Here is a 25,883-nt window from a genome sequence, read left to right on the forward strand (position 1 = left end):
ACTTCATCAAACAGGGGCAGTCTGTGACTGACTGACTGAGTTTGGTTTTACGCCGCTTTTAGCAATATTCCAGCAACATCACGGCGGGGGGACACCAGAAATGGGCTTCACACATTGTGCCCATGTGGGGATTCGAACCCGGGTCTTCGGTGTGACGAGCCAACGCTTTAACCATTAGGCTACCCCACCGCCCCAGTCTGTGACGACTTAGTTAACATCATGCTGCCTACACCTCACCATAAAATATAGAACTACGATGTTATTCAAGTTTAAAATTAAAATTAACTTGTAAATACCATTTCCTTATGAAACAAGGAATTGGAATTCGGTGTAACCATAGTTGCTTGTGGTGTCTGTTTTTACTTTCACACGAGAAAATTCGGATCGGCTGAAAAGTAGGTCATTAATGAGACTCATGTTTCGGTTTGTCATCTTCAAACTGATATTGCAGTATATTATTCATATGCATACTCAAGTATACCTAATAAAATATGATTGCTCATCTGCATGAGTACATCAAATGCTGTTACGATCGATATCCTAACGGTAGAACTTGTCAGTGATGTTGGTTGAACGTCGTATAGTACTATCCCTGCCTATAGTAGTTACGAAAGCAGTGTTCAGTTGTTAAGCCACCGGGAAAACGTAAAAATTCCAGGTTTCTGTTCTTTTGTCGTTGACCTTATCATTTGTAGCCACTTTGTTATCGCGGCCGACTACGTAAGTGGTGAACCTTATCGTTAAAAAAAATCCCATACAATACAAAACAATAAAATTTATAATTAACCCCTAAAAAGAAAACCAACTTAAAACGGAAAGAGAAAACCTATCTCTGTCTTTTTAGTTTGAGAAAATACACCGAAACCCTGATAATTCGGATTGAATTTCCCCCGACATTACCATATTCTGGATTGAGATTCACGGTTTTGGAGTTGATCTTGTTAATTGCATGATGTGAACATTAGTGATGAGACAACATTGATCACAGCCAAACTACAAAGGAATCAACTGCTTTTTAAAATCAAGTCTTTAACTAGTGGTTGTAGTTCATATAAATAAAGACCGCCTCCGTGGTGTAGTGGTTAGAGCGTCCGCCCGGAGAGTGGAAGGTCGCGGGTTCGACCCCCGACCGAGTCATACCAAAAGACGTTAAAATATGGTACTTGTTGGTCCCTGCCTGGCGCTCGGCATTAATGGGTACAACAAGGACTGGTTGGCTCGGAGTCAGTATAATGTGTCTGAGTGGGGTATTCGTGCTTCACTGCGGCATGGTATCTCAGTGGGCTAGCACTATAAAACCAGCTTCAGTCTGGGCTAGTACAAGCAGCCGCACATACACATACACACGCATGCACGTCCTCATATGAGCGAAATATTCTCAAGCACGACGTTAAACCCAATTCCACCACCACCGCATCATATAAATATACTCGTATTACAGCCAAGGCCTACAACTTGGTATAGTGCAAAGTCGTCTAGTTATATGCTGGACTACTCGTGGATGATGCAGTGTATTTGAAGTGACTGTCAGTATTATTGAGGAATGCGGTGTATCGCTAAGAATAACTGCTTGCTAAGTGGCTCTTTTAATGTGACGAGATGAAATATACATGTTATTTGACAACATTAACAAAATATTCTATTTATTATATTTTGATAATTGTTTATAAATGATCGAGACATCGAGTATGTCTGCATGTTATTACTCAACCCAACTACAGTCTAGCCCTTGAGCAGAAAGTAGTTCCAGGCAAAAGTGATATTCTACTCAGTGAAATAACATGTTGTTCTACTCAGTGAAAATACCATTTCTATTTTCACCAATATTTACAGAATTTCACCCTTAAGAATATAATAAAACTTATTCTTATGATTGGCTCCGTGTGTAGATACGTGATCTAATAAATCAATTATAAGATACAGAGGGCAATACTAGGAATAATACTCGGAATAAAGTATGCCTAGACGTAACGTTAGTTAGATCGTAACCGTTCTAGATCAGCTGGCAGACAGTACGTGATGCCAAGACACTGTATATATATACACCAGCTCTGAGGCAATCCTTGGGTCCGCGTAAAATGTACACTTGCAGAAAAAAGTGGGCGAAGGAGTTTAGTTTTACACCGCTTTAAATAATATTGCAGCAATATCACGGCGGGGAACACCATAAATGGGCTTCACGCATTGTACTCGTGGGGAATCGAACCCGGATCTTCGGCGTGACGAGCGAACGCTTTAACTACGAGGCTGAATAGAACAGAATACAATTTCATAAATGTTTGAATCACTGCAAAACACATTTCCCATATATATCAGAACCAACATCGTAGGATTTTGTTCATTTTACACATAGCCAAGAACTATTCAAGAACGCGAATGAGTGAGAGAGTGAAGTTTACGCCTTGGAGAGGACACCAGAGGAATGGGCTTGAGACATTATACCCAGATGAGAAGTCGACAGTTCGGTGTGCAAATCGAACGCTGTCAGGGCAAGGCTACCTCGGCCCCAGACAGAAGGTGGGACACAGAAGATCATGTCCTCTAAGGAAAAGCAATAGTCGTGTACAGATCACGGGATTCTTGCTTTTGAGTCATTATTGTTTTAATGTTACATGTCGTAATCCCACAAAAGGCGTCAGCAAGACTTTTTGCAGACATTTCAAACCACAAAAGTACAGAGAGAATGTATTGCTTGGTTGTCAGGAAACAGATTCTTTAGATAAAGCTAATATTATTAGTCTTAATTATGTCTTCACAGAGGCAAAATTTCATGTTTACAAGTGCAATGTGTCAAATACTATTCCAACACTCAAAGCTTTTAAAAGGGAATTTATCAAACAGCTAGAAGTAATAAATCGTAGTTCTTATAAATACAAAATTATAATGTTAACCACTTTTGACCTTATGTTACACTAAAAACCGATAACCTTGTATTCAATGTATGTCGAATGAAGCTATATGTCTGAAAACGACCGTGGTGCCCTGACCACGTGGCATATGTTGGTCGACATGTAACAATCGTGGTCTTATATACGTGTTAATAAAGAGTGGAGGAAAAAACGAAAACGTTTCTTGTTCTAAAATATATGGTTTCACACCAAATGAAGGAGTAAAAATATATTCCGAAACATCGCGTCCGTAAAAAATAAATAAGTTGACATCCATATATTCTCGCCTTTAGATATATATATATATATTGTGGCATTAACATTACTGGTACCTACGTTCTATGTTATTGTGAAATGGTAGCTGAAAGTTTGGAAAGGATGGATATACAAACACAATTACATAGTCGTTTTTGCCATTAATGCACAGTAAATGCTTTTGAAAAACATATATAGTGGTATGCTTAATCATTTGGGAAATAGAGTTAAGTCCCTTTGATTTCCGAGCCGTCACATGAATCCGGAAAGCGAAAACAAGATATGTAAACACGAATGTCAGGAAGAAGATGACAGTGCTTGCTATATATCGACACTTTTATCTTTTAATTGCAGTCTTTGGTTTATTCCAAGTACGAGTTGAAGGTATGACATGTTCTGGGATTCAGTTTGAAAAATGATCGTTATTAGAGTTTTCAGATTTCTCAGCAGTAGATCGTATTGATCAGTCCAGTATCAAACGACACTGCATTATCTGTAAATTATGCACTTTATTAGACGCACGGAATTATACTTTTGAAAATCCTTTCCGTAATTATCAAAGTAAACAGATTAAATATGTCCTGAAACTAAAAAATAACCGTTAATGCACAAAAAGTAATACTTAACTCATCAGCCTAATTACACAGGGACAATGTGCAAGCTAACCTCACACTGATATATCATCCATGCTCACTCCAGTTTTTAACAGTTAAGTTGCTTTTGGCTGTTACACTGATCATCATCGGTAGGTGATCTTTTTTGCAATAGAATGCTAAGCTATATACTGACTGGAAAAGTGTCCTTAATAAGAGGCGTGACTTGCACTGTCTGTTCTGTAACATTTCACTGCACTCGCAGGTCATCACCTGTTTTCGAATACCTGCATGTAGTGGTGTTCTAGGGCGGTGGGGTAGCCTAGTGGGTAAAGCGTTGTCTCGTCATGCCGAAAGCCCCGGTTCGATTCCCAACATGGGAACAATGTGTGAAGCCCATTTCTGGTGTCCCCCGCCGTGATGTTGCTGGAATATTTCTAAAAGCGGCGTAAAACCAAACTCACTCACTCACTAGTGGTGTTCTGATGATCGATTATAATCGATAATTGATTGGTTACCCTTTTCCGATGCGAAAATCGATTGCAACATTTCATAATCGATTGTCACTAATAATTCTTAGAAAAAAACAGAAATGAATACACAACTCAGACCACAAGACAAGGGTCGGTCACTGATAAGTATAACATCTATCTGCATTATTCACAGAAATCATAATCATAATAATATTGCGTTTACTCACGCGTCGAAATGAAGTGTAGTTGACAGAAATGGACATATTCTATTTTGCTAAGTGTCATATTTATTGTAGCTGGCGATCACAACAAACTGGCATGTGTATTTCACCTCCCCATTTCATGAGCTTACAACTTTCGCTTACCATGTTCGTGAGGGTAGGCTTTTTGCTTAGATATTATTTTTTATCAGTTACTGCGGCAGAATTCATCCCGTTATATTATTGGGTATGTTTTAACTAGATCACCGGGAAACGTGTGCACGGGTGATTGCTATTTCCGGCTTTACATACAAGACAAATACACGCAGTAATCTTAATCCCTGTATATAATACAATGCCTAGCAAAACAAATTAGAACTGAAAAGGTAAATAGTCTTGTCTAGTGAGGTTTAATTTGCAAATTTGACATCTTTACTGACAAGGTTGTCTTCTCCTGTCTGTCTGTTCATGTAAAGCGATACAATGTCATTTTCTTATCCCCTGAAAAAAATTGATGAAAGTGTAACCAATAGATAAGCCAACCCCCTTCTACAGACTGCTATATTTGGTCCTCAAAATTCGGCTTATCTACGGTAAAATACAGTACATTAGTGTAAAAAGTGGGTCCAAATTTTGGAAAGATTGTGAGGATTTGTTGTCATCTTTTCTATATCTTGGTAGTCTGTCAGTATTTATTTTTGTACACATTTTTTTGTTGATCAATGTAGACGTGGGTTGTTTGTAATTTTGTACAATCTTGCCTCAAATGACAATTAAAACTTATGAAAAATATTATATTAAGGAGTTTTTAAGTTTTTGTATATGCGCCCTAAAGTCATGTTTTTCACAGAAGCCAAACACAAAAGATGACATCTTTCAATTAATCCTCACTATTATCACATATGATAAAAATGACAAATATACAGTATTAAAACATAAAAACAAAAAATATTGTGAGTGCGTGTCTTGCACGCAGAGATTCTGATCTACTTAATTTTAAAAAGTACCTTTAAACAGCAATTAAAACAAATATATTAGGCTGCTCATAGATGAAAATATAAATTGAAGTTTGGAAATTCCCATTGTTAAAAACAGAACGTATCCTGCCACCAGATGGTGCTTTGAATCACGCCGCTATAACAGGGGCTATGATTGGGTAACATATTGTTTGATCTTTATCGTCTGGAATTTACAAGTGAAGTGACACCACGCAATCATCATGTCAAAACAACAGGCGTCCATGTTTGTCTCGACTAGTAGATCTGATGCTGATACATGCACTAAGAATGGTACGTCAGCTCTCAGTGCAGACAGGATAGATGATTAATTTAATGACGCACTCACCGATTCTATATTAGTGGGCTTAAATCTTCATCAAGTTGTTCAGAAATTACAAAGTGATGTTGGCACAGTCTATGGCATGGCCAAGGAGGAAATGCCGGAGAGAAAGTTTTCCTTTAATTTGAAACTACAAGAAATAACTTTTAATGGCGTTCTTGCGTTTCAGGGTGCCAATACTACACAGTTCATGGTCGCTCATTATATTCAAACACTGGAACGTATGTTAAAGTTTGTAAATATAATTACTTGTTATGATAATGATGTTATTGTAATCAAAATTTCACATGCAAAAGATTTGGACTACATGTTTCTAATCTTTTTTCTGCACGCACTAGTACAAAACCTACCACGAACACTGACTTGAATTCTATTTAAAGCAGTGTTAAAACATATAACTGAAATATATGAAACTAATGTCAGTGTATAAAAAACATAGCCCGTCCCACTGTCCTTGACGGTCTATTTTTGTGAATGACAGGGGGCAGTGGGGTAGCCTAGTGGTTAAAGCGTTGGCTCGTCACGCCGAAGACCCGGGTTCGATTCCCCACATGGGTACAATGTGTGAAGCCCATTTCTGGGTCCCCCGGCGCGATGTTGCTAGAATATTGCTAAAAGCGGTGTAAAAAACCAAACTCAGTCAGTGAATGATGGTCTATTAAATAAGTAAGGCCGTTCTTTGATCAGGGGAAATATTTGAGAAAATAAACTTAACTTGGTTTGAACTTTGTCTTATCTATTATGTTTTTCATTGTTTTAGTGTTTGGGATTGGCTGTGTTTGTTCAGGACTGGTCACTCTTTTGGACAGCCAGTCTTTGGATAGGCCATGTTTCAAAACTTATTTTATACACTTCTGATGTTCAACCGAAGCCGTTTACTCTATTGGTATATTTCACCATGTCTGTATATTAAGACACCATGGAAACACTTCCTTTTCATTTTCAGGAAAAGATGTCTTCATCGAACCATGGAACGCTACAGTTGTGTCCCTCCCAGGCCAGGGTGAGGCTGCGGTCACAGTAGAGGCCATTCCGTCAAACTACAGCTTTGTCCTCTTCCAAGCACACACTCAGTCAGAGAATGTATCAATTTCGTCAACACAAACTTTTGACGAGACTGTGACCATCACAGGCAGCCATCTTGGAATAGTGGTACTGTTGAAAGTACCTGACACCAGTGCGACAATGTACTTAAGGTCAGATGTCAACACTTCTCTCAGCGTACTGGTATCTACTGACCTTCACACTCCTTCTGGTGGGTTTCATGTGGTATAATGTTCGTAGATGACCCTCCCCAAATATATAGATTACTTTGTCTGACCATTCCCAACAGACTGTCATACTTCTTGCTCCACCTCCCATCCCCCTCCCCCAATCTCCTCAGTTCCCACCCTTCTTCCATCTGAATCTTGAAAGTAAAAGTACAAGGATATACAGTGAACTTCAGAGACGTCCAGCGTCTCTCCCCCACTCCCACACCCTCTTAATCATGAAAGTTGAAGTACAAGGATATACAGTGAACTTCAGAGACGTCCAGCGTCTGTCCCCCACTCCCACACCCTCTTAATCATGAAAGTTGAAGTACAAGGATATACAGTGAACTTCAGAGACGTCCAGCGTCTCTCCCCCACTCCCACACCCTCTTAATCATGAAAGTAAAAGTACAAGGATATACAGTGAACTTCAGAGACGTCCAGCGTCTGTCCCCCACTCCCACACCCTCTTAATCATGAAAGTTGAAGTACAAGGATATACAGTGAACTTCAGAGACGTCCAGCGTCTGTCCCCAACTCCACACCAGCGTCTCGTCCCCCCTCCCACACCCTCTTAATCATGAAAGTTGAAGTACAAGGATATACAGTGAACTTCAGAGACGTCCAGCGTCTCTCCCCCACTCCCACACCCTCTTAATCATGAAAGTTGAAGTACAAGGATATACAGTGAACTTCAGAGACGTCCAGCGTCTCCCCCACTCCCACACCCTCTTAATCATGAAAGTTGAAGTACATAGGACTTCAAAGGTCAACATAGGACATGAAACTTTTTATAGATCTTTTTCTTTGTAATATTAGGTCATTTCCTTGTTTGTTAGACCGCCTCCGTGGTGTAGTGGTTAGAGCGTCCGCCCGGAGAGTGGAAGGTCGCGGGTTCGATCCCCGACCGTGTCATACCAAAAGACGTTAAAATATGGTACTTGTTGGTCCCTGCCTGGCGCTCGGCATTAATGGGTACAACAAGGACTGGTCGGCTCAGAGTCAGTATAATGTGTCTGAGTGGGGTATTCATGCTTCACTGCGGCATGGTATCTCAGTGGGCTAGCACTATAAAACCAGCTTAAGTCTGGGCTTGTACAAGCAGCTGCACATACACATACACACGCATGCACGTCGTCATATGAGCGAAATATTCTCAAGCACGACATTTAACCCAATTTCACCTCACCTCACCTTGTTTGTTCATCAGGTAGTGGATGAGTAGCAGAGAGTGTAATGCCTTCTTTCAATCACTAAATGCATATCTGTAAGAAAAAGGGAAATGCATTTTGAACAACATACATTGGTTACTTACACAGAGTGTTGTTCTCTTGGGTTTTAAATCCCGGAAATAAATTTAAAATATTTATCGTCAAAATGAAAAATATTCAGATGGAGCCCAGAACATTCCTTAATTTCAGCCTTTCAGAGTTTGACTTAGGTCTATTATATTCTCTAGTGTCTGAGAGACAGACTTATTGTTAATGCATAGTTGTACACAAGCAGATCAAAAATTATTGGGTAATGATAACTTGTATTGTCAATTTAGGCCAGACCAATTTTATTTCTTGTTTTTCGGATCCGCCGGTCGTACTTTTTCAAGAATAAAAAAAATTAATTAATTTTCCCCGCTCAAAAAATAAAATCCCCAAGTCTTCATTGGCCAAAAATGTAAACTTACAAAAAAATAAATGTTTTGATTGTTTTTTGCCCCATATACACTTCATAAATTACCATAAATAAAGTACATGTACTTTTAGTATTTAAAAGGAATACATGTATTACTTTGACTGGTGATTTTTATTTTTTATTTTTTCCCCTCCTGCCTTAAGGTGTTCTGAGGACAAAAATCCGTAAAACAAGACATAAAATTGGTCTGGCCTTGTGCATATTTGCAATTTATCTGTTACTATGTCTTCAGATCCAGTGCCAGGGGCCTGCAATGAAGTGTTCAAGCTTGAAAATGACCCCAACATTCACTTGGAGACCTTCAAGTACTCCACAAACTTCCAGTTCCAGTGGGGCAATCTGGGCTTTACCAGGCAGGCTCCTCAAGGCGACTGTGAACTGCACCAGAAGCAGCTGTCGTATGACATTTACGTCTTCTACCTTCCTGAGATGGACCAGTCAGAAGACACGTTTCTCATCAATGTCCGCAAGATGTTAAATGTCAGTGATGTTGTGGAAAATGGGATAAAGGTGAAGGTTTTCACTTGAAACATGTTTTTGTTCTCTGCAATTGAAGGAAACAAGGTTAAACATTGTATATAACAGGGTAGAATATGGCCTGAGACTTTAATCACTACAGGGATCGAAATAGTGGAACGCCATGGAATAGTAAAAGTTTAAATGGCATTTTAGAAATATTTTCACTAATGTAAAGATTCTAGTACTTTTGGGGGTTGAGTCCAATCTTGGTTTCGGAGCCACACTCTCAAAGTCAGGCACCTAACTGCCATCTAACCCACAGAGTCACTGCAAGTTCCACAAAGATGGATGTCTGTCAAATGATACACCAGATGACATTTAGTTAAGTCCATAAGTATTATTCTCTATATAGCTACTAAAATTGTCTTCAAAAGAAGAAATGCTTGTCTGGAGTTCCAATTGTCTTCAAACGTTCTCAGTCAGCAATACTCAATAAGACTTTAAAGTTGTTTAAATATCAAGAGTCAGTATCAGTTGTATCAACCACCATCATCGTTTGGCTGAGGTTTTTTTAACCATTTTGTCAGATGCAGTAGACAAGATAAACATGTATAATCTCTAATTTGCATATTTATTCTGCTATTCAGGTGATGACTATCGCTGAATCGACCAAATCTGTAGGGTCAGTATCATCAGAGGTGGGTCAAGGTGTAGTGCTGACCGTTGTTGTCACGGATACCAAGGCTGGAACTTCAGCTGTATATGTACCTGCTCACACCTATTCCTGTCCGTTTGGAGATGGATCATGTTCCAGGAAAGGTGGGGGCTATAAATTATTTATCACCCACATTAATGGCTGTAGTGTAGATAATGGGTTTATTTCATTAGGCCTATAAAAAAATGTTGTTGTTCCGATTACCCGACCGACCCTTGAATTCTGGTGCCGACCCTATTTTTTTAAAGCGGAATGAATAAAATAAGCTTTCAGATACCATTTTTTTTGTCCTGGCACCAACAGATATCTGTCATTCTGATAGAGAAAGTCGATATGATGCCCGCAAGCTTGATTGTATAAACAATTACACATTGATAAATGTGTTATAAGTTTGTACTTTACTTCTAAAAAAAATATGTAAAAAAAAAAAATCCGACCTACCTACCCTAAATTTTAAAGAGGTGTAATCGGAACCACAACATTTTTTATTTGGCCTTAATAATGTCCCATACCACTGAGCATTTGATTGAAAACCAAATATTGTAGATGTTTGGGAGACAATGGCAGCAGAGCGTTATTTTCTTTGAATTATTTTTCATTGTAGCATTAGGCCCAACTTTATATTTACATTGCAGAAGTTTTAATAACTAAAGAGACCGTGACTTATTTGAGAAGGGAATTAGAGATTGATTGTTAATTGAACTCGCAAACATGTAGCACTTCTTTATGTGTGTTTTTGAAACATTGATGCAAGATTTCTTAAATGTGGATCCTTGTATAGAAAATGGTGCATGATGCTGTGAACTAATATACGGAGCAGAGAAGAAAAATTAGGATTTATCATTTTTTTCCTGTTTGAACAAAATTTACAATCGGTTCAGTGAAGCAACTGAAAAAAACAGTGGTTGAACAATAAGAAATAGTATGAATATATATATATATTTTCAGGTATTTGACTAGCATATGACAATGTCGTAAGTCAGTGCACCCATTCTGTTATCAGTCTGTCAGGAAGCATTTATCTGTTAATGGCACGTACGTTAATTTTTTATTGCAAAAAGAATTGCTTGGCAAATCAAATGCCAGGTTATCACTTACCAAATATTTATGACATAATACAAGCACCAGTAGTTTCAGTGATAATCAGTACATTCAGATAACTTGTACATTTCAGTTGATGCTGTTGATGGTGTAATAGCTGTCGTCAGTGCTATCTGCGGATTATTTCTCTGTTTTCTTGGGCATAGATATTTGAAAACAGGTACGTATGGTGAATTTACAAACAAACTTATATCTTCTTCTTTGAGTGGCATTTGAAACTTGATATTGATGTCTTCACATCATAACAGCATTTGTACAGAAAACATGTACCCATGAAGGTCTGGGTTAGAATATTGATCTTCAGTAACCCATGCTTGTCGTAAGAGGCGACTAATGGGATTGGGTGATCAGGCTCACTGACTTGGTTGACACAGTCATGTCATTGTATCCAATTATGCAGATCAATGCTCATGCTGTTCATCACTAGATTGACTGGTCCAGATTTCGATTATTTACAGACCGCCACCATATAGCTGGAATATTGCTGAGTGCGGTGTAAAACTAAACTCACTCACAGAAAACATGACAGACAGGAGATGTGTCTTTGTTTGTATGTTGTTAAACTCAGCACTTGGCATTATGATGACAGTATGCAGATAGTGTTGTTTGAACCCAACAATCAAGTGATCGAAGTCATGAGCATCAATCTAAGCAATTGGGATACCATGCATCAAACCAGTCAGTGAGCCTGACACCTGATTCCGTTAGTCACCTATTGAGACACTATGGGGTTATTTCAAGATCAGTTCTAACATGGCCCTTCACGAGTTGCCAGATTGATAAACATCAGCTTGTAATATTGTAATGTTTGTAACTTGTTCCTTTGCAACACCTTTCTTCAAGCCCTGGGTCAGTGGGGTAGCCTAGTGGTTAAAGCATCTGCTTGTTACACCATAGACCCAGGTTTGATTCTCCAAGATACATGGATCAATGTGTGAAGCACATTTCTGGTGTCCCTGCCTTGATATTGTTGGACTGTTGCGAAAGTGATCTAAAGGCATACTCACAGGCTCTCCATCGCTCTTTTACTGAAAGAGACAGATAAATGAGAACAAGTGGTGAGGTCTGTTTATGAGTCAGTGTACCCTGAAGGCAACATGCTGCTCATTATATCAACCTCTGGTCTGTCTGACTGTTCATGAGTCAGTATACCCTGAAGGCAACATGTTGCTCATTATATCGACCTCTGGTCTGTCTGACTGTTGTGATACAGCTGGGGTGAGGGACAGTATTCCAGTTTTATTACCCACGTGGTCAACGTATGGGTAGTTGCATATTAATCTCGTACGTCACACGAGTGTCGTATTGCGTTGACCTGTGTCGCAACGACTTGACCTGAAATTCTAACGATTTGATTGGATAACCGATGACCTCTCAATTAGGTCACATTCTGACGTAACTATTTTTTCATTCATAACAAACACGTGAATTCATTCATTCTACAACATAAATGCATTGTGGGAATGTAAACATTGCGAACGTTGCCATGTCGCTGTTTAATTGTGAGTCGAACTGAGACATTATATCTGTAGAAAAACATAAACGCAATGTTTCCACCAGTGATGTTAGCGAATGAAGCAACTGGAAACCAAAGGAGCGAGGTGCTACGGAGTAGTTTACTGTAGGAGGCTGTGCGGCGATGACAACTGACATCGTCGTGGCGTGCCGGTTACCAAGGCAGTGGCGTCATTACAGTGTGACGTCATGCAAATATTGTACTACAGTACAAAACTCTTCCGCAATCTCTTTATAAAACCGGTTTCGGTTTGAAACCAAAAACATAACAAAAATACGCTATTTTGTCAATTTAAATGCATGTAAGACGTGGGTAATAAATAAAATACCACACTCGGTCTCATTACATGCAAATTATCTGAAACTTCGCGACCTTCCTATGTTATCTGACCTGCAAACTTTCGGTCAGATACCATAAAGGACACTTCGTTCGTATAATTATTAATGTAATGAGACCAGTGTATATTCTCTATATATCACAGCATGTCATGTAATATTGGAAAAAAGCCTGAAGTGATCTCTGGCATATATCGCCGAGGGAAACAGGCACAGTCATGGTGCATACAAATCTAAGCGGGGCGTAGTGGCATAGCCTGATGGATATTTTGAATATTGCTAAAAGCATCTCTCGATCCACTCACTCACTCACTCACTCACTCCTTTGAAGCGTGTGAAGCCCCTTTCTGTTGTCCTCCGATCAGTGATATTGTTTGAATATTGCTAAAAGTGGCGGTAAAACCTGAGTCGCTCAAGCTGGTAGAGCTCACTCTCGCTCACTCACTCACTCTCACTCACTCACTCACTCACTCACTCACTCACTCACTCACTCACTCACTCACTCACTCACTCACTCACTCACTCACTCACTCACTCACTCACTCACTCACTCACTCACCCACCCACCCACTCACTCACTCACTCACTCACTCACTCAGATCATCAGAGTGAACTGGGAATTGTATTGTAACCATGATCATAGGTGTGAGGTGTGCCCAAGGGACACAACTCTGCATAGCATATTTCATGCTGGAGAGGACTGGACCGTCTGTGCCCCACATACACAAATATTTCTGATAAAACAACCAACAAACATATTTTTCTTCCTCTCCTTTTGCAGAATTTTTCATATTTGGATTCCTGGCCTTTGCATTGATGTCATACATCACGATCACAAAACTGTCAGAACTCAACTCAGATGGTATGTATGAGACCTAGGCTTCGGATAGTGTGTGACAACATGGAACAAAAAATAGTGACACTGTAGAGAATGATCATTAGTTGGTTGGTTTGTTGTTTAATGCTGCACTCAGCAATATTCCAGTCAGTCTGAAAATAATCAAGTTTGGACCAGACAATCCAGTGATCATCACAATTCTACACAATTGGGATATGATAACGGTGTCAACCAAGTCAGCGAGTCTGACCACCCGATCCTGTTAGTCGCCTCTTATGACAAGCATGGGTTGCTGAAGACCAACTCTAACCCAGATCTTCATGGGTGACTGGTCATTAAATATAGATGATACTTGGCCGGTGAAATTCAATGGTATGTGGTGAATTTTGACAAAATTATTCTGTGAATGGGGATCATCACAACTGTAGGGGTGGGGGGTATATGGTACAGATCTATCTTTTATTTCGAGCACTGATATTGATGAACTGATACGCAATGATGTTGTCAGCTTATGAATTTGCTTCTGCTGGTGGTGCTGATAGTAATGGCGATGACGACGATGATGATGATGATGATGATGATGATGATGTTGACATCAAATTCCTACTTCAGTTTAAAAGAGTTTCGAATATTGCCTCTTTGAACTTTATTTCATGGGTATTGTTGATATTTGTTAACAATTTTCATTCAAGAGGTAAATCTTTCCATTACATTTTTGGTTTTGTTTGATGTTTAACGCCACAATCAAGAATACTCAAACATGATGACAGGAGTCTATTTATAAGTAAATCTGGACCACACAATCCAATGATTGACATGAGCATCATCTACACAAGTTGGTGATGATGATGATGACAATGATAATTTGTATATGAGGATGCTAAATGATTCTGTTGTTGTTGCAGCTACTGTTGGTGTCAGTGCTGTTGTGGGTTTAGTGGGCGGGGCACTGTTCCTGATGTTCTGGTACTTCTGCGGCCTCCCTGTGGTATCTGTTCTACTAGTTGGCCTCACTTCAGGCTACCTCTTCTCCAGCCTTCTGTTCTTCACTCCATTTGGTAAGCATGCCAATAATAATAATTTATAAAATGACCTGCATGATATGAGGAATTACAGATTATCTTTCAGGAGGTAATTATTTTTATCCCCCGCCACGCGTTTAGTGTGAAGCGGGGGATATAGTATTAGGCTCCGTCTGTCCGTACGTACGAATTGGAATATGTTAAGAACCGTTCACTAGATTCTTTTCATATTTGGTAACTAGGTTCATCACATTATAAAAAAAGGTCCAAGTCAGGTTTGGTGACCTTGACCTTCATTTCAAGGTCACAAGGGGACTTTAACATTTTACCTGCATGTTAAGCTATCTCAAGAACTGTTCCCTGGATTTTCTTCATATTCAATACAAAGGGAAGGCGCAGGGCCCAGTCGATTTTTGTGACCTTCACATACTTTTCAAGGTCATGGCGACACTTTGAAGATTTCAGCATGTTAACCTGAATTGTCAGCTAGATATTTCAAGAACGGTTGACTGGATTTTCTTCAAAGACTTTCAAGACTTCCCTTAAATGTTTTTCAATAAGCAATTTCTTTAGTACTATTTTTGCATATTTCATACACTATGACATTCATGTCAAGGTCAAAGTCAGTCTTGAAAATATGTGTATGTTTGAACACCTAAAGAGCAAGATATCAAGAGAGGTTGACTGGTCATGTTTTTGTTGACATTTAACTTAAACTTTCATTACTTTATAAGTTTGATTTGATAATTTGCGGCAGGGGATTATGTCACCTTAGTGACAATGCTTGTTAAGTTTTGATTTTGTAACTTTGAATTTGCCAGGCTACAAATCATATTTTAAGGCCAGAGCAATTTCTCTCTATGTATAATGGATCTTCCAGCTAATATTTCTCTAATTCCTGTGAAAAACAAAACTCAAAATGATTTTACTTAGGTCATTTTTCATTCAACTACAGAGAGATACTGTTTGATTAATCAATGCAAGAGACATAACCCTTGAGTGCACACTTGAGTATAGTGCAACCAGTTTGGCACCAAAATCCACAACATCTAAATGGGGCGGTGGGGTAGCCTAGTGGTTAAAGCATTGGCTCGTCATGCCGAAGACCCGGGTTCGAATCCCCACATGGGTACAATGTGTGAAGCCCATTTCCAGTGTCCCCACCGTGATATTGCTGGAATATTGCTAAAAGTGGCGTAAAACCTCACTCACTCCAAAATCAATGCCAGGAGCTATCTACAATGCGACCTGAAGAATTGGTAAACCTCAGTGGCTTTGTTGCTTGCATGCCATTGCATGGATCCTTGAATAATTTAAAACTTATGCTGTCTCACATAGTGCAATTCTACAGAATTTTCTTGACTTCATTTTCTCAGCTTCGGTCATGTTAAAGTAAGTGAGTGAGTTTAGTTTTATGCACACTCAGCAATATTCCAACTACTGTAATCGTAGTTATTTTTGCGTGGGATTAATTTTTGCGCTTTTCGCGCAAAATGATTGTGCATCAATAATCATACCAAGCGAAATATTCATGGTGAAGTCATGACAAATACTCAAGTAGGAACAACTTGCAATTTGTTTATTCTCTCAGATAACAACATCAAAACTATATATAAAGGAATAGAGGCATATACTAGTATACTAGTAATAGCGATCATAATAGGCAAATGTTTGTTATCAGTTTGTCAGTTTATTGATAGCTGATTACTCGTAATCACAAAATGAACGAAGCTCACTTACGTCACTTGTTGGGACAGGTGTTGTCATGTTGACAAAAGTATAATCCCACCTCTCTCTGTGATTGTTTTAGTAAACATTATTCAATTGTGGCGGCTAGCTTTGATCATTGCATGTCTATGGGTTGTGAAAACTTTGTGATGGACACCATCACTCAGGCATTTGAAATGCACAGAAAAAACTACTGCGCTAATAGGTCTTTTGTGAACTTTCCGTGGAAATTGCACCCCGTGAAAATATATACGATTGCAGTATATGGCGGCGGTCTGTAAATATTCGAGTCTGGACCAGACAATCAAATGATCAACAGCATGAGCATCGGTCTACGCAATTGGGAGCCGATGCCATGTGTCATCCAAGTCAGCAAGCCTGACCACCCGATCCCGTTAGTTGCTTCTTACAACAAGCATGGGTTACTGAAGATCAAGTCTAACCCGGATCTTCACGGGTCCATCATGATAAAGACAGTGATGTCGTATGGTTTAAATTTCAGTACAACTTTCGATTGATTTCAGGCAATCTGTCCTACTGGCACACCACCATGACCTATGGCCTGACCTTCACCTGTGCTGTTCTCATCGGGCCTGTCTTCCTGCTGTGCTTCACTAAAACTGTATGTGTTGCTTCAGTTAGAAATTCCAGTTTTTACAGTGCCACTGGGCCTCATAAAGTCACGACTGCATGAGCACATTTAGAAACATTTAGTTTCATTGAAAATGTTTATTACCATACAGGGCTCGATTTAGTGCTTTGTAACTTGCACTGGTGCAACCCAATATAACAAAATGGAACCTAGTTATTAGTCTAACTTGCACCAGGTGCAAGTCAATTTTTGAGTGGGTAAACTTCTGAATAAAACATCTAAATAATTCAATAGCATATTTCTGATATTACATATTGCAATAAAAACAGTGCAACTGGAATTTGACTGGTGCAACTAGGTTTTTATCTTAGGTTGCACCTGGTGCAAGTAGGTTAACATCTCTTAAATTGAGCCCTGCCATATTTGACACAATGTATGTCCTTAGTGCTTAAAAAATGGACAAAATGGGTACTTATTGCAAGCAAAGAGAATTTTGAAAATTGTGATGCCAAGACGTAGTAATATTGGGAGAAATAGCACTACTGATAGACTTGAAGCTGGTGAATCACAAGCCGCAGGTACAAGGCCTTTCATTGTTATCAGAATGCCAATCTCATTTGTTTTCAAAACCAGGTTCCACAATACCTCCATTTACAAAATCCTGGATTAGCAATCCGATCCTCCTGAAAAAAAAACTGGATCCACCTCTGACATGGAAATTAGGGCAGAACATTTGGTTTGAATAGCCCACTCAGTGTGACTCTAGAATTGCATTTTTTCAATGAGACAATATTTGGAAAAATATTTTCCCAAATGGATATTTGTTAGAGGAGACCAAACTGATTGGGTTGGCGGCTTGGTTTGACAGTGTTGTAAGGAGCCAGATGGTGTTGATCGATGTTCATAATATCAATCACAGGATTAAATGTGGAAATTATTTTCAGACCCTGTCATTCAGCTGGAATTTTGTTCAGTGCAGCATTAAATAACAAACATGAACACACAGTTTCATGTTAATCCAGGGTCTCCAATGACAATATGGGTTTTAGTAATAATGTAGGTGTGTCACAATGGGGATTTCAGGAAGAAATTTCAATATTAACGCAGTATTATGAATTAAGGGGCAATAAATTTACAATAACGCTACTATTTTACAACGCTATTCTATTGTACTTCAGCTCAACATCTTGTCGTGTACATTCTGGGCTCGTACCTGTTTGTCTTGTGTGTGGATGTGTTCCTCTGGAGCAGCCTCAAGTACGTCATCCTGAACTCCGTGAACCACCAGACTCTCCCCAACTACCTCAACATCACCAACATCTTCCCCTTCAACACCAACGGTAGGTATTCAGATGTGTTTCATATTCAAGCAGGAGACATCTTGGAATTGCAATATATGGTCATATTTCTGACCTTGTTAATAGATAGTTTTCAAGAGATGAAACATATTGAAGCATTTTCTTCGCTAAGAGAACAGATTATGGTTACCTCACTTTGATTATGACTAAATTGAAAGTTTCACAATAAATTATATATTTGTAATACATATCCTATCTCTGAATCTACCTACAAAGATTGTGAGTCAGTGAGTGAGTGAGTGAGGTGAGTTTAACACCACTACCAACAGTATTCCTGTTTTATTATGGTGTGTTGGTGAAGTCAGTGAGTGAGTGAGTGAGGTGAGTTTAACACCACTACCAACAGTATTCCTGTTTTATTATGGTGTGTTGGTGAAGTCAGTGAGCAGAGATATGGTGATGGTAAAACTAGAAACATAAAATGTCTCTGAAACTGGGATTTGAACCTGGGACCATAGGTTTCTTGCATGTCACAGGTACACAACCCCACACTGTAAAAATAAAATGGACATATCTGGGCCACCCATACCCCTAATAAGATAACTTATTTTCACTGATCACAACCAGGCCTTCTTATTGGTTCATATCATTTCAAACTTTGTGATATACATTTGTGTTTGGTATTTTACAGTGAATCCTCTTTTTAGCACTATCTTATTTGAGTGATATTTCATGTTAAGGCCAGACGAATTTATTTCTTGTTTTACTTGATCCGCCTTCGTCGTATTTTTCAAGAATAAGAAAATAATACAAGTTAATTTTCCCGCTCTAAAAATAAAATCCTAATGTTTTGGGGTTTTAGAGATCTGTGTGATGTACTTTCGATACACTGACAGTGCCATAATCAGTTCCATTAGGCTACACCGCCGTTCCAAAACATGGGTATACAGAATGTCAAGTCACAAGAATAAAAATGCGAAATTTCTCAGTTCAATATCGTGTATGGCAGTAGCATCATTCACCACTGCCAAACACCGTCTCCTCATCGACTGCCTGATGCTTGTGAACACATGGTTGGGGATTCTATGCCATTGCTCTTGCAAGGCAGCCAATTTCCTGCAAATTCTGAGGTTGGTTCCTAAGACCACGAAGCCTTCTCCCAAGTGCATCCCAAACGTGCTCTATTGGATTAAGGTCAGGGGACCTCGATGGCCAGTCCATGGCGTTGATTCCAGCGTTTTGAAGGAAATTTCGTGTCAACATCGCGGTATCGCGGTCGAGCATTATCATGCTGGAACTGTAGACCTGGGCCATGAGCCGCCATGAAAGGATTGAGTTCAGGGGTGAGCACCTAGTTGCGGTAAGCAGCAGCTGTGAGGTTTCCACGGATGACCGGGAGTCGGGAACGGTTGTTCCCACAGAAAGCACCCTACACCATGCCACTTCCGCCCCCGAATCTGTCGACTTCCTGTACACAACATTGGGCATACCGTTCACAACGTCGTCTCCACCGACGTCGTCTCTATGCCTGCCGTCCGCGAATCTGAGGGTAAACCTGGATTCATTGCTAAAGACGACTCGATTCCAGTCTCTCTGGGTCCATCGGAGGTGACGTTGGGCCCACAGCAGACGTTGACGTTGATGAAACGGCGTCAATATTGGCCCGATATGGACATCGAGAATAGAGATTGGCAGCCCGCGAACCGATTTCGAATGGTCTGTGAGGACAGTCGACCTCTAAACATCTCAGCCCTGGTTCGTGTAGCCGGCAGAAATCTGTCACGTAGGTGGCGTAGAGACGGTTTGATCGGTCTTCTGCTCGCGGATGGCGTCACGCGTGGATCTAATTCGACCTTGGGCGATCAGAAGTGGTGCCAGTTTGTTGAAGCGACCTGCGCAAGTCATACACAGCAATGCACGACGGCTGCATCCCATTGCTCTTGCGACGTCTTCCCACTTGCAACATGCCAACAGCACGTTCACGTTGCACATTTGACAATCCTGGCATTTCAAGTACCGTTAGAACTGTGGGTTAAAAGTGTTTTTTCAATTCTTGAAGCCAATGCAAACACGTGCATATGAAGAAAACTTCGATGCGAAGATAACGTGATCGACTGCACATGCAAAACCTGATTTTGCACTAACGTCATTTGCACGACGAATGGATGGGTTTGAGTGGGTTTTGCTAACGTTTCTCTAGAGTCGAAAGATAGGGATCCCATTTCAGATATATAGATGTATCATCAGAGAAAAATTATTCATTATTTTTTTTATAAATTACATTTTGTGAAGTTTCTTTTTTGACTCAGTATAGATAGTTTTCAAAAGATGACATGCATTGAAGCATTTTCTTCGCTAAGAGAACAGATTATGGTTACCTCACTTTGATTATGACCAAATTGAAAATTTTCACAATAAATTGTATATTTGTAATACATATCCTATCTCTGAATCTACGTACAAAGATTGTGAGTGAGTGAGTGAGAGTGAGGTGAGTTTAACACCACTACCAACAGTATTCCTGTTTTATTATGGTGTGTTGGTGAAGTTAGTGAGTGAGTGAGTTTGGTGAGTTTAACACCACTACCAACAGTATTCCTGTTTATTATGGTGTGTTGGTGAAGTCAGTGAGTGAGTGAGTGAGGTGAGTTTAGAGCATTCCTGATTATGGTGTGTTGGTGAAGTCGGTGAGTGAGTGAGGTGAGAATTGAGTTTAACACCACTACCAACATTCCTCTTTATTATGGTGTGTTGGTGAAGTCATGGTGTGTGAGTGAGTGAGTGAGGTGAGTTTAACACCACTACCAACAGTTCCTGATTATGGTGTGTTGGTGAAGTCAGTGAGTGAGTGAGTGAGGTGAGTTTAACACCACTACCAACAGTATTCCTGTTTATTATGGTGTGTTGGTGAAGTCAGTGAGTGAGTGAGTGAGTGAGGTGAGTTTAACACCACTACCAACAGTATTCCTGTTTATTATGGTGTGTTGGTGAAGTCAGTGAGTGAGTGAGGTGAGGTGAGTTTAACACCACTACCAACAGTATTCCTGTTTATTATGGTGTGTTGGTGAAGTCAGTGAGTGAGTGAGTGAGGTGAGTTTAACACCACTACCAACAGTATTCCTGTTTATTATGGTGTGTGGTGTTGGTGAAGTCAGTGAGTGAGTGAGGTGAGGTGAGTTAGTCAGTGAGTGAGTGAGGTGAGTTTAACACCACTACCAACAGTATTCCTGTTTATTATGGTGTGTTGGTGAAGTCAGTGAGTGAGTGAGTGAGGTGAGTTTGACACCACTACCAACAGTATTCCTGTTTATTATGGTGTGTTGGTGAAGTCAGTGAGCAGGGATATGGTGATGGTAAACCTAGAAACATGAAATGCCACTGAAACTGGGATTCGAACCTGTGATCATAGGTTTCTTGCATGTCCAAGGTACACAACACTGTAAAATGGACATATCTGGGCCACCCATACCCCTAATAAGATAACTTATTTTCACTGATCACAACCAGGCCTTCTTATTGGTTCATATCATTTCAAACTTTGGGATATACATTTGTGTTTGGTATTTTACAGTGAATCCTCTTTTTAGCACTATCTTATTTGAGTGATATTTCATGTCAGACCAATTTATTTCTTGTTTTATGGATCTGCCTGTCGTATTTTTTCAAGAATAAGAAAATAATACAAGTTAATTTTCCCGCTCTAAAAATAAAATCCTAATGTTTTGGGGGTTTTATTGGTCAAAAATGTAAATTTACAAGAAAGGCTTTTTTTTAGATTGTGTTTTGCCCCATATACATTTTATAAATTGCCAAAAGTAAAATACTTTTAGCATTTATTTTTATTTATTTTTTTTTTTTCCTCCTGCCTTTAGGGTTTTTGAGTACAAAAATCCGTAAAACAAGAAATAAAATTGGTCTGGCCTAACCTTCATTTGATTGATATGTTTTTATTTCATTTTTTGTGTGTAATGTTGTGGGGTTTAAGTTTGAGAAAAGCCTTTGTTGATGTGTGCAACATTTGTGACAGAATGTGTAGTTGTTTTACCTTCAACTAAAAGCAAAACTGTTTTATTCTGTGTTTGATCTGCATTTTATTGAGCAAAATTTATCTCAGGCATCTGAATGAAAGGATTATTCAAAAGATCCACTCATTGGTAACAGTACTGTTGACATCTTGAAATAACCCTCCATGTCTTCATCAGATGTCATCTGTATTTCCAGAGGTGATCCTGTCGGTGGTGTGGGCGGGGCTTTGTATCGTGGGAACGGTCTTCCAGTTTTATCGAGAAAGGAAAAAACCTCCTTTCCCGCCTTGCCCAGCTCATGTGAAAAAAGCAAAACGACTAGAAAGACCTCTGTCACATCCACATGAGGAAGAGCGACGACCTCTCTTGAGTGAAAGGTCAAGGCCAGATTACACACAAGATCAAGGTCGGACCATTGGCAATCGTCAGCAAACTGTCCCAACAGCTCAAGTCAATCAGCCAACTTGAGAATATTTATGTTTCCTGTTTGATTTGATGCTTTGGTTTTGTTGTCTTGTGGAAAGAAACACTGGATATCCAGCTGCCTGTGTAATGTGCTGGGCATTGATAAAAAAATCAATGTTACACTGTCACACTTATTGTACTTAGGATCATTATCGAAGGGTCAAATCAATAAAATGAGATTAGCATGTTTAAAAATACATCAAATTTAACTACCCAAAAATTGCAGTTTGGTTGCATCTGGAATTAACCATTTTATTCCCACACTGACTGTTACTTGTCATCCATTGCACATACGTGAATGAAACCACTGGTTGCATCGACACATGTCTTGTGGATGTTTCTTTAACCTTAATTCTTGCAATTTTTTTTATTCTTTTTGATAGTCATCCATTTTCAAATTTCATTGACACATCCTGTCAGTATAACACAGGCATAAACAAGGTGTACTTTGACTGTGAATCACATTGGACCTATTGACGCTTTGTGGCACATGTTTGACATTCAGCATACATAGGTGACCCTTTATTAATAAGAATCGGTATTTAACTGCTTTAAAAGGTGATGGTAATGGTGTCAGTAAACATCATTCAGATACAAGTGGAGACATTCCTTGCTAGCTTGGTGAAAATGTGATATATTGCTTACAATGAAAGTATTCTTGGAAGCCAGCTGAATTATGAATTTTCACATTTTTGTGATGAAAAAAAATATTTCACAATAAAAATAGTGTTTATATGAAGTGCAGATATTTCTGGGCTTCAATCCTGTTTTTGTGTATGTATTTCAACCAGAACGATTAAAAGATGATTTTAACAGTACTTAAAGTATATTTGCAGGAATGCTTTGTTTATAGAAGTATTTCTGAATGTCATGGGCCTGTGCTTTTCAAAGCTGATTTGTGCGCTTCCTTTTGTTAAAGCTGTCTAGAGTTATCTCCCTTCAAGTGTAAATATTTTTTCCTTAGAAGGTGGTTTATTTGATAAAATAATGCTCTTGTTTATCTACGTGATTGATCATTGTCTTGATCAAGTACCAGCAGTATTTCTGTTTATTGTGTTAATGCTGCATCCCATTATAATTATATACTTACAATACAAATATGTGATATGTTTGATGAATGAATGCGACCCATGAAGATCCAGGTTAGAACTGGTCTTCAGCAACTAGTGCTTGTCTTCTTCCAGTGAAGATCTAGATCAGAATTGGTCTTCAGCAATCTGCGCTTGTATTACCTCAGTGAAGATCCAGGTTAGAATTGGTCTTCAGCAACATGTGCTAGTCTTCTTCCTGTGGAGATCCAGGTTAGAATTGTTTTTCAGCAATCTGTGCTTGTATTACCTCAGTGAAGATCCAGGTTAGAATTGGTCTTCAGCAATCTGTGCTAGTCTTACCCCAGTGAAGATCCAGGTTAGAATTGGTCTTCAGCAACCTGTGCTAGTCTTACCCCAGTGAAGATCCAGGTTAGAATTGGTCTTCAGCAATCTGCTCTTGTATTACCCCAGTGAAGATCCAGGTTAGAATTGGTCTTCAGCAATCTGTGCTTGTATTACCTCAGTGAAGATCCAGGTTAGAATTGGTCTTCAGCAATCTGCGCTTGTATTACCCCAGTGAAGATCCAGGTTAGAATTGGTCTTCAGCAATCTGTGCTTGTATTACCTCAGTGAAGATCCAGGTTAGAATTGGTCGTCAGCAATCTGTGCTTGTATTACGTCAGTGAAGATCCAGGTTAGAATTGGTCTTCAGCAACATGTGCTAGTCTTACCCCAGTAAAGATCCAGGTTACAATAAATCCATGTCAACCTTATATATTGTAAGAGTCGACTTGCAAGATTGGCTGGCCAGACCCACTGACTTCATCGTCAGTACCCCTTTATGTACACTTAAGTGACATTCCTGAAATACATGTAAAGGTAAAAAAATGCAAAGCTATCTGAGAATAGTAATTTTATTAGTATACTGTTCCAAACAAGTTAAAATCCTTCCACAACATATTGACTATAGTTAGGCCAGACCAATTTCATTTCTTGTTTTATGGATTTTTGTCATCAGAAAACCTAAAGGAAGGAGGGGAAAAAAACAAAAAAAACATAAAATCACCAAAGTACCATTCCTTTTAAATACTCAAGTTATTTTACTTTTGGCAATTTATAAAGTATATATGGGGCAAAAAACAATCTAAAAACATTTTCTTGCACATTTACATTTTCGGCCAATAAATATATTAAAATTTTATTTTTTGAGCGGGGAAAATTAATTTATGTCTTTTTATTTTTCTTGAAAAAATCCGACCGGAGAATCTGTAAAACAAGAAATAAAATTGGTATGGCCTTATATGAAGACTTAATCTTAACTTCCTTGGAGCAGTATACTTTCAATTAACATGACCTATTTGGTTTTGTTTTCTGTACATAGATAATATATTTTATGAATGTATGACTGTATATAAATCAGAAAAAAATCACTGACATGTGCAATTATACTCTCTTTTCATACTCATTACATGCTTTAGTTTTACAAATGAATGCATGGCTTTACAAAAGAAATGTAAATAAAAGATAATTTTTTATGTGATCAATGTCATGTTTTTTAATGACCTCAGTATTTCACCTTATGTCTGGACTATACATTCCGGTGATTGATATGAGCAAGGATCCATGCAATGACATGCAAGCAACAAAGCCACTGAGGTTTACCAATTCTTCAGGTCGCATTGTAGATAGCTCCCGGCATTGATTTTGAGTGAGTGAGGTTTTACGCTGCTTTTAGCAATATTCCACCAACATCATGATAGGGGACAACAGAAATAGGCTTCACTCATTGTAACCATGTGGGGAATTGAACCCAGGTCTTCAGCGTGATGAGCAAACACTTAACCACTAGGCTACCCCACCATCCCCAATGTTTTTGGAAGGATGTGTTAGTGTTTGAGTAGTATAGTGAATGGTGGCACGGTGACAGGTACCTATAACCGTCACCGTACCACCATTCACTATACTACTGTTTGTAACTTGAGTATTATTATACTCACAAAGTGCACTGGCAGGGGATGTAGTGAGTGAGTGAGTTTAATTTTACGGCGCACTCAGCAATAGTCCAGCTA

The 25,883-nt window shown here is 39.1% G+C and overlaps 1 protein-coding gene and 1 long non-coding RNA gene across 2 annotated transcripts; one reads left to right on the top strand and one right to left on the bottom strand.

Moving 5' to 3' along the window:
• Positions 1-3,394: 3,394 nt before the first annotated feature.
• Positions 3,395-22,832, top strand: LOC124284309 (transmembrane 7 superfamily member 3-like). Its single transcript, XM_046720394.1, is given in 11 exon segments — positions 3,395-3,527; positions 6,694-7,002; positions 8,922-9,199; positions 9,796-9,967; positions 11,038-11,124; positions 13,597-13,677; positions 14,559-14,711; positions 16,928-17,025; positions 18,174-18,189; positions 18,192-18,335; positions 22,515-22,832. Coding segments are annotated over 11 exon segments (1,686 nt in total). The 5' UTR covers positions 3,395-3,451; the 3' UTR covers positions 22,787-22,832.
• On the bottom strand, positions 5,984-25,023 carry LOC124284313. The gene is made up of 4 exons (XR_006900524.1): positions 24,881-25,023; positions 18,278-18,284; positions 9,819-9,823; positions 5,984-5,995 (listed from the first exon to the last, which is right to left on the bottom strand). It is a non-coding gene; the product is annotated as an uncharacterized LOC124284313 (long non-coding RNA).
• Positions 25,024-25,883: the final 860 nt, after the last annotated feature.

The sequence above is a fragment of the Haliotis rubra genome, unplaced genomic scaffold (assembly GCF_003918875.1).
Source record: "Haliotis rubra isolate DU_JTF1 unplaced genomic scaffold, ASM391887v1 Scf333, whole genome shotgun sequence".
In the NCBI taxonomy this organism is placed as follows: domain Eukaryota; kingdom Metazoa; phylum Mollusca; class Gastropoda; order Lepetellida; family Haliotidae; genus Haliotis; species Haliotis rubra.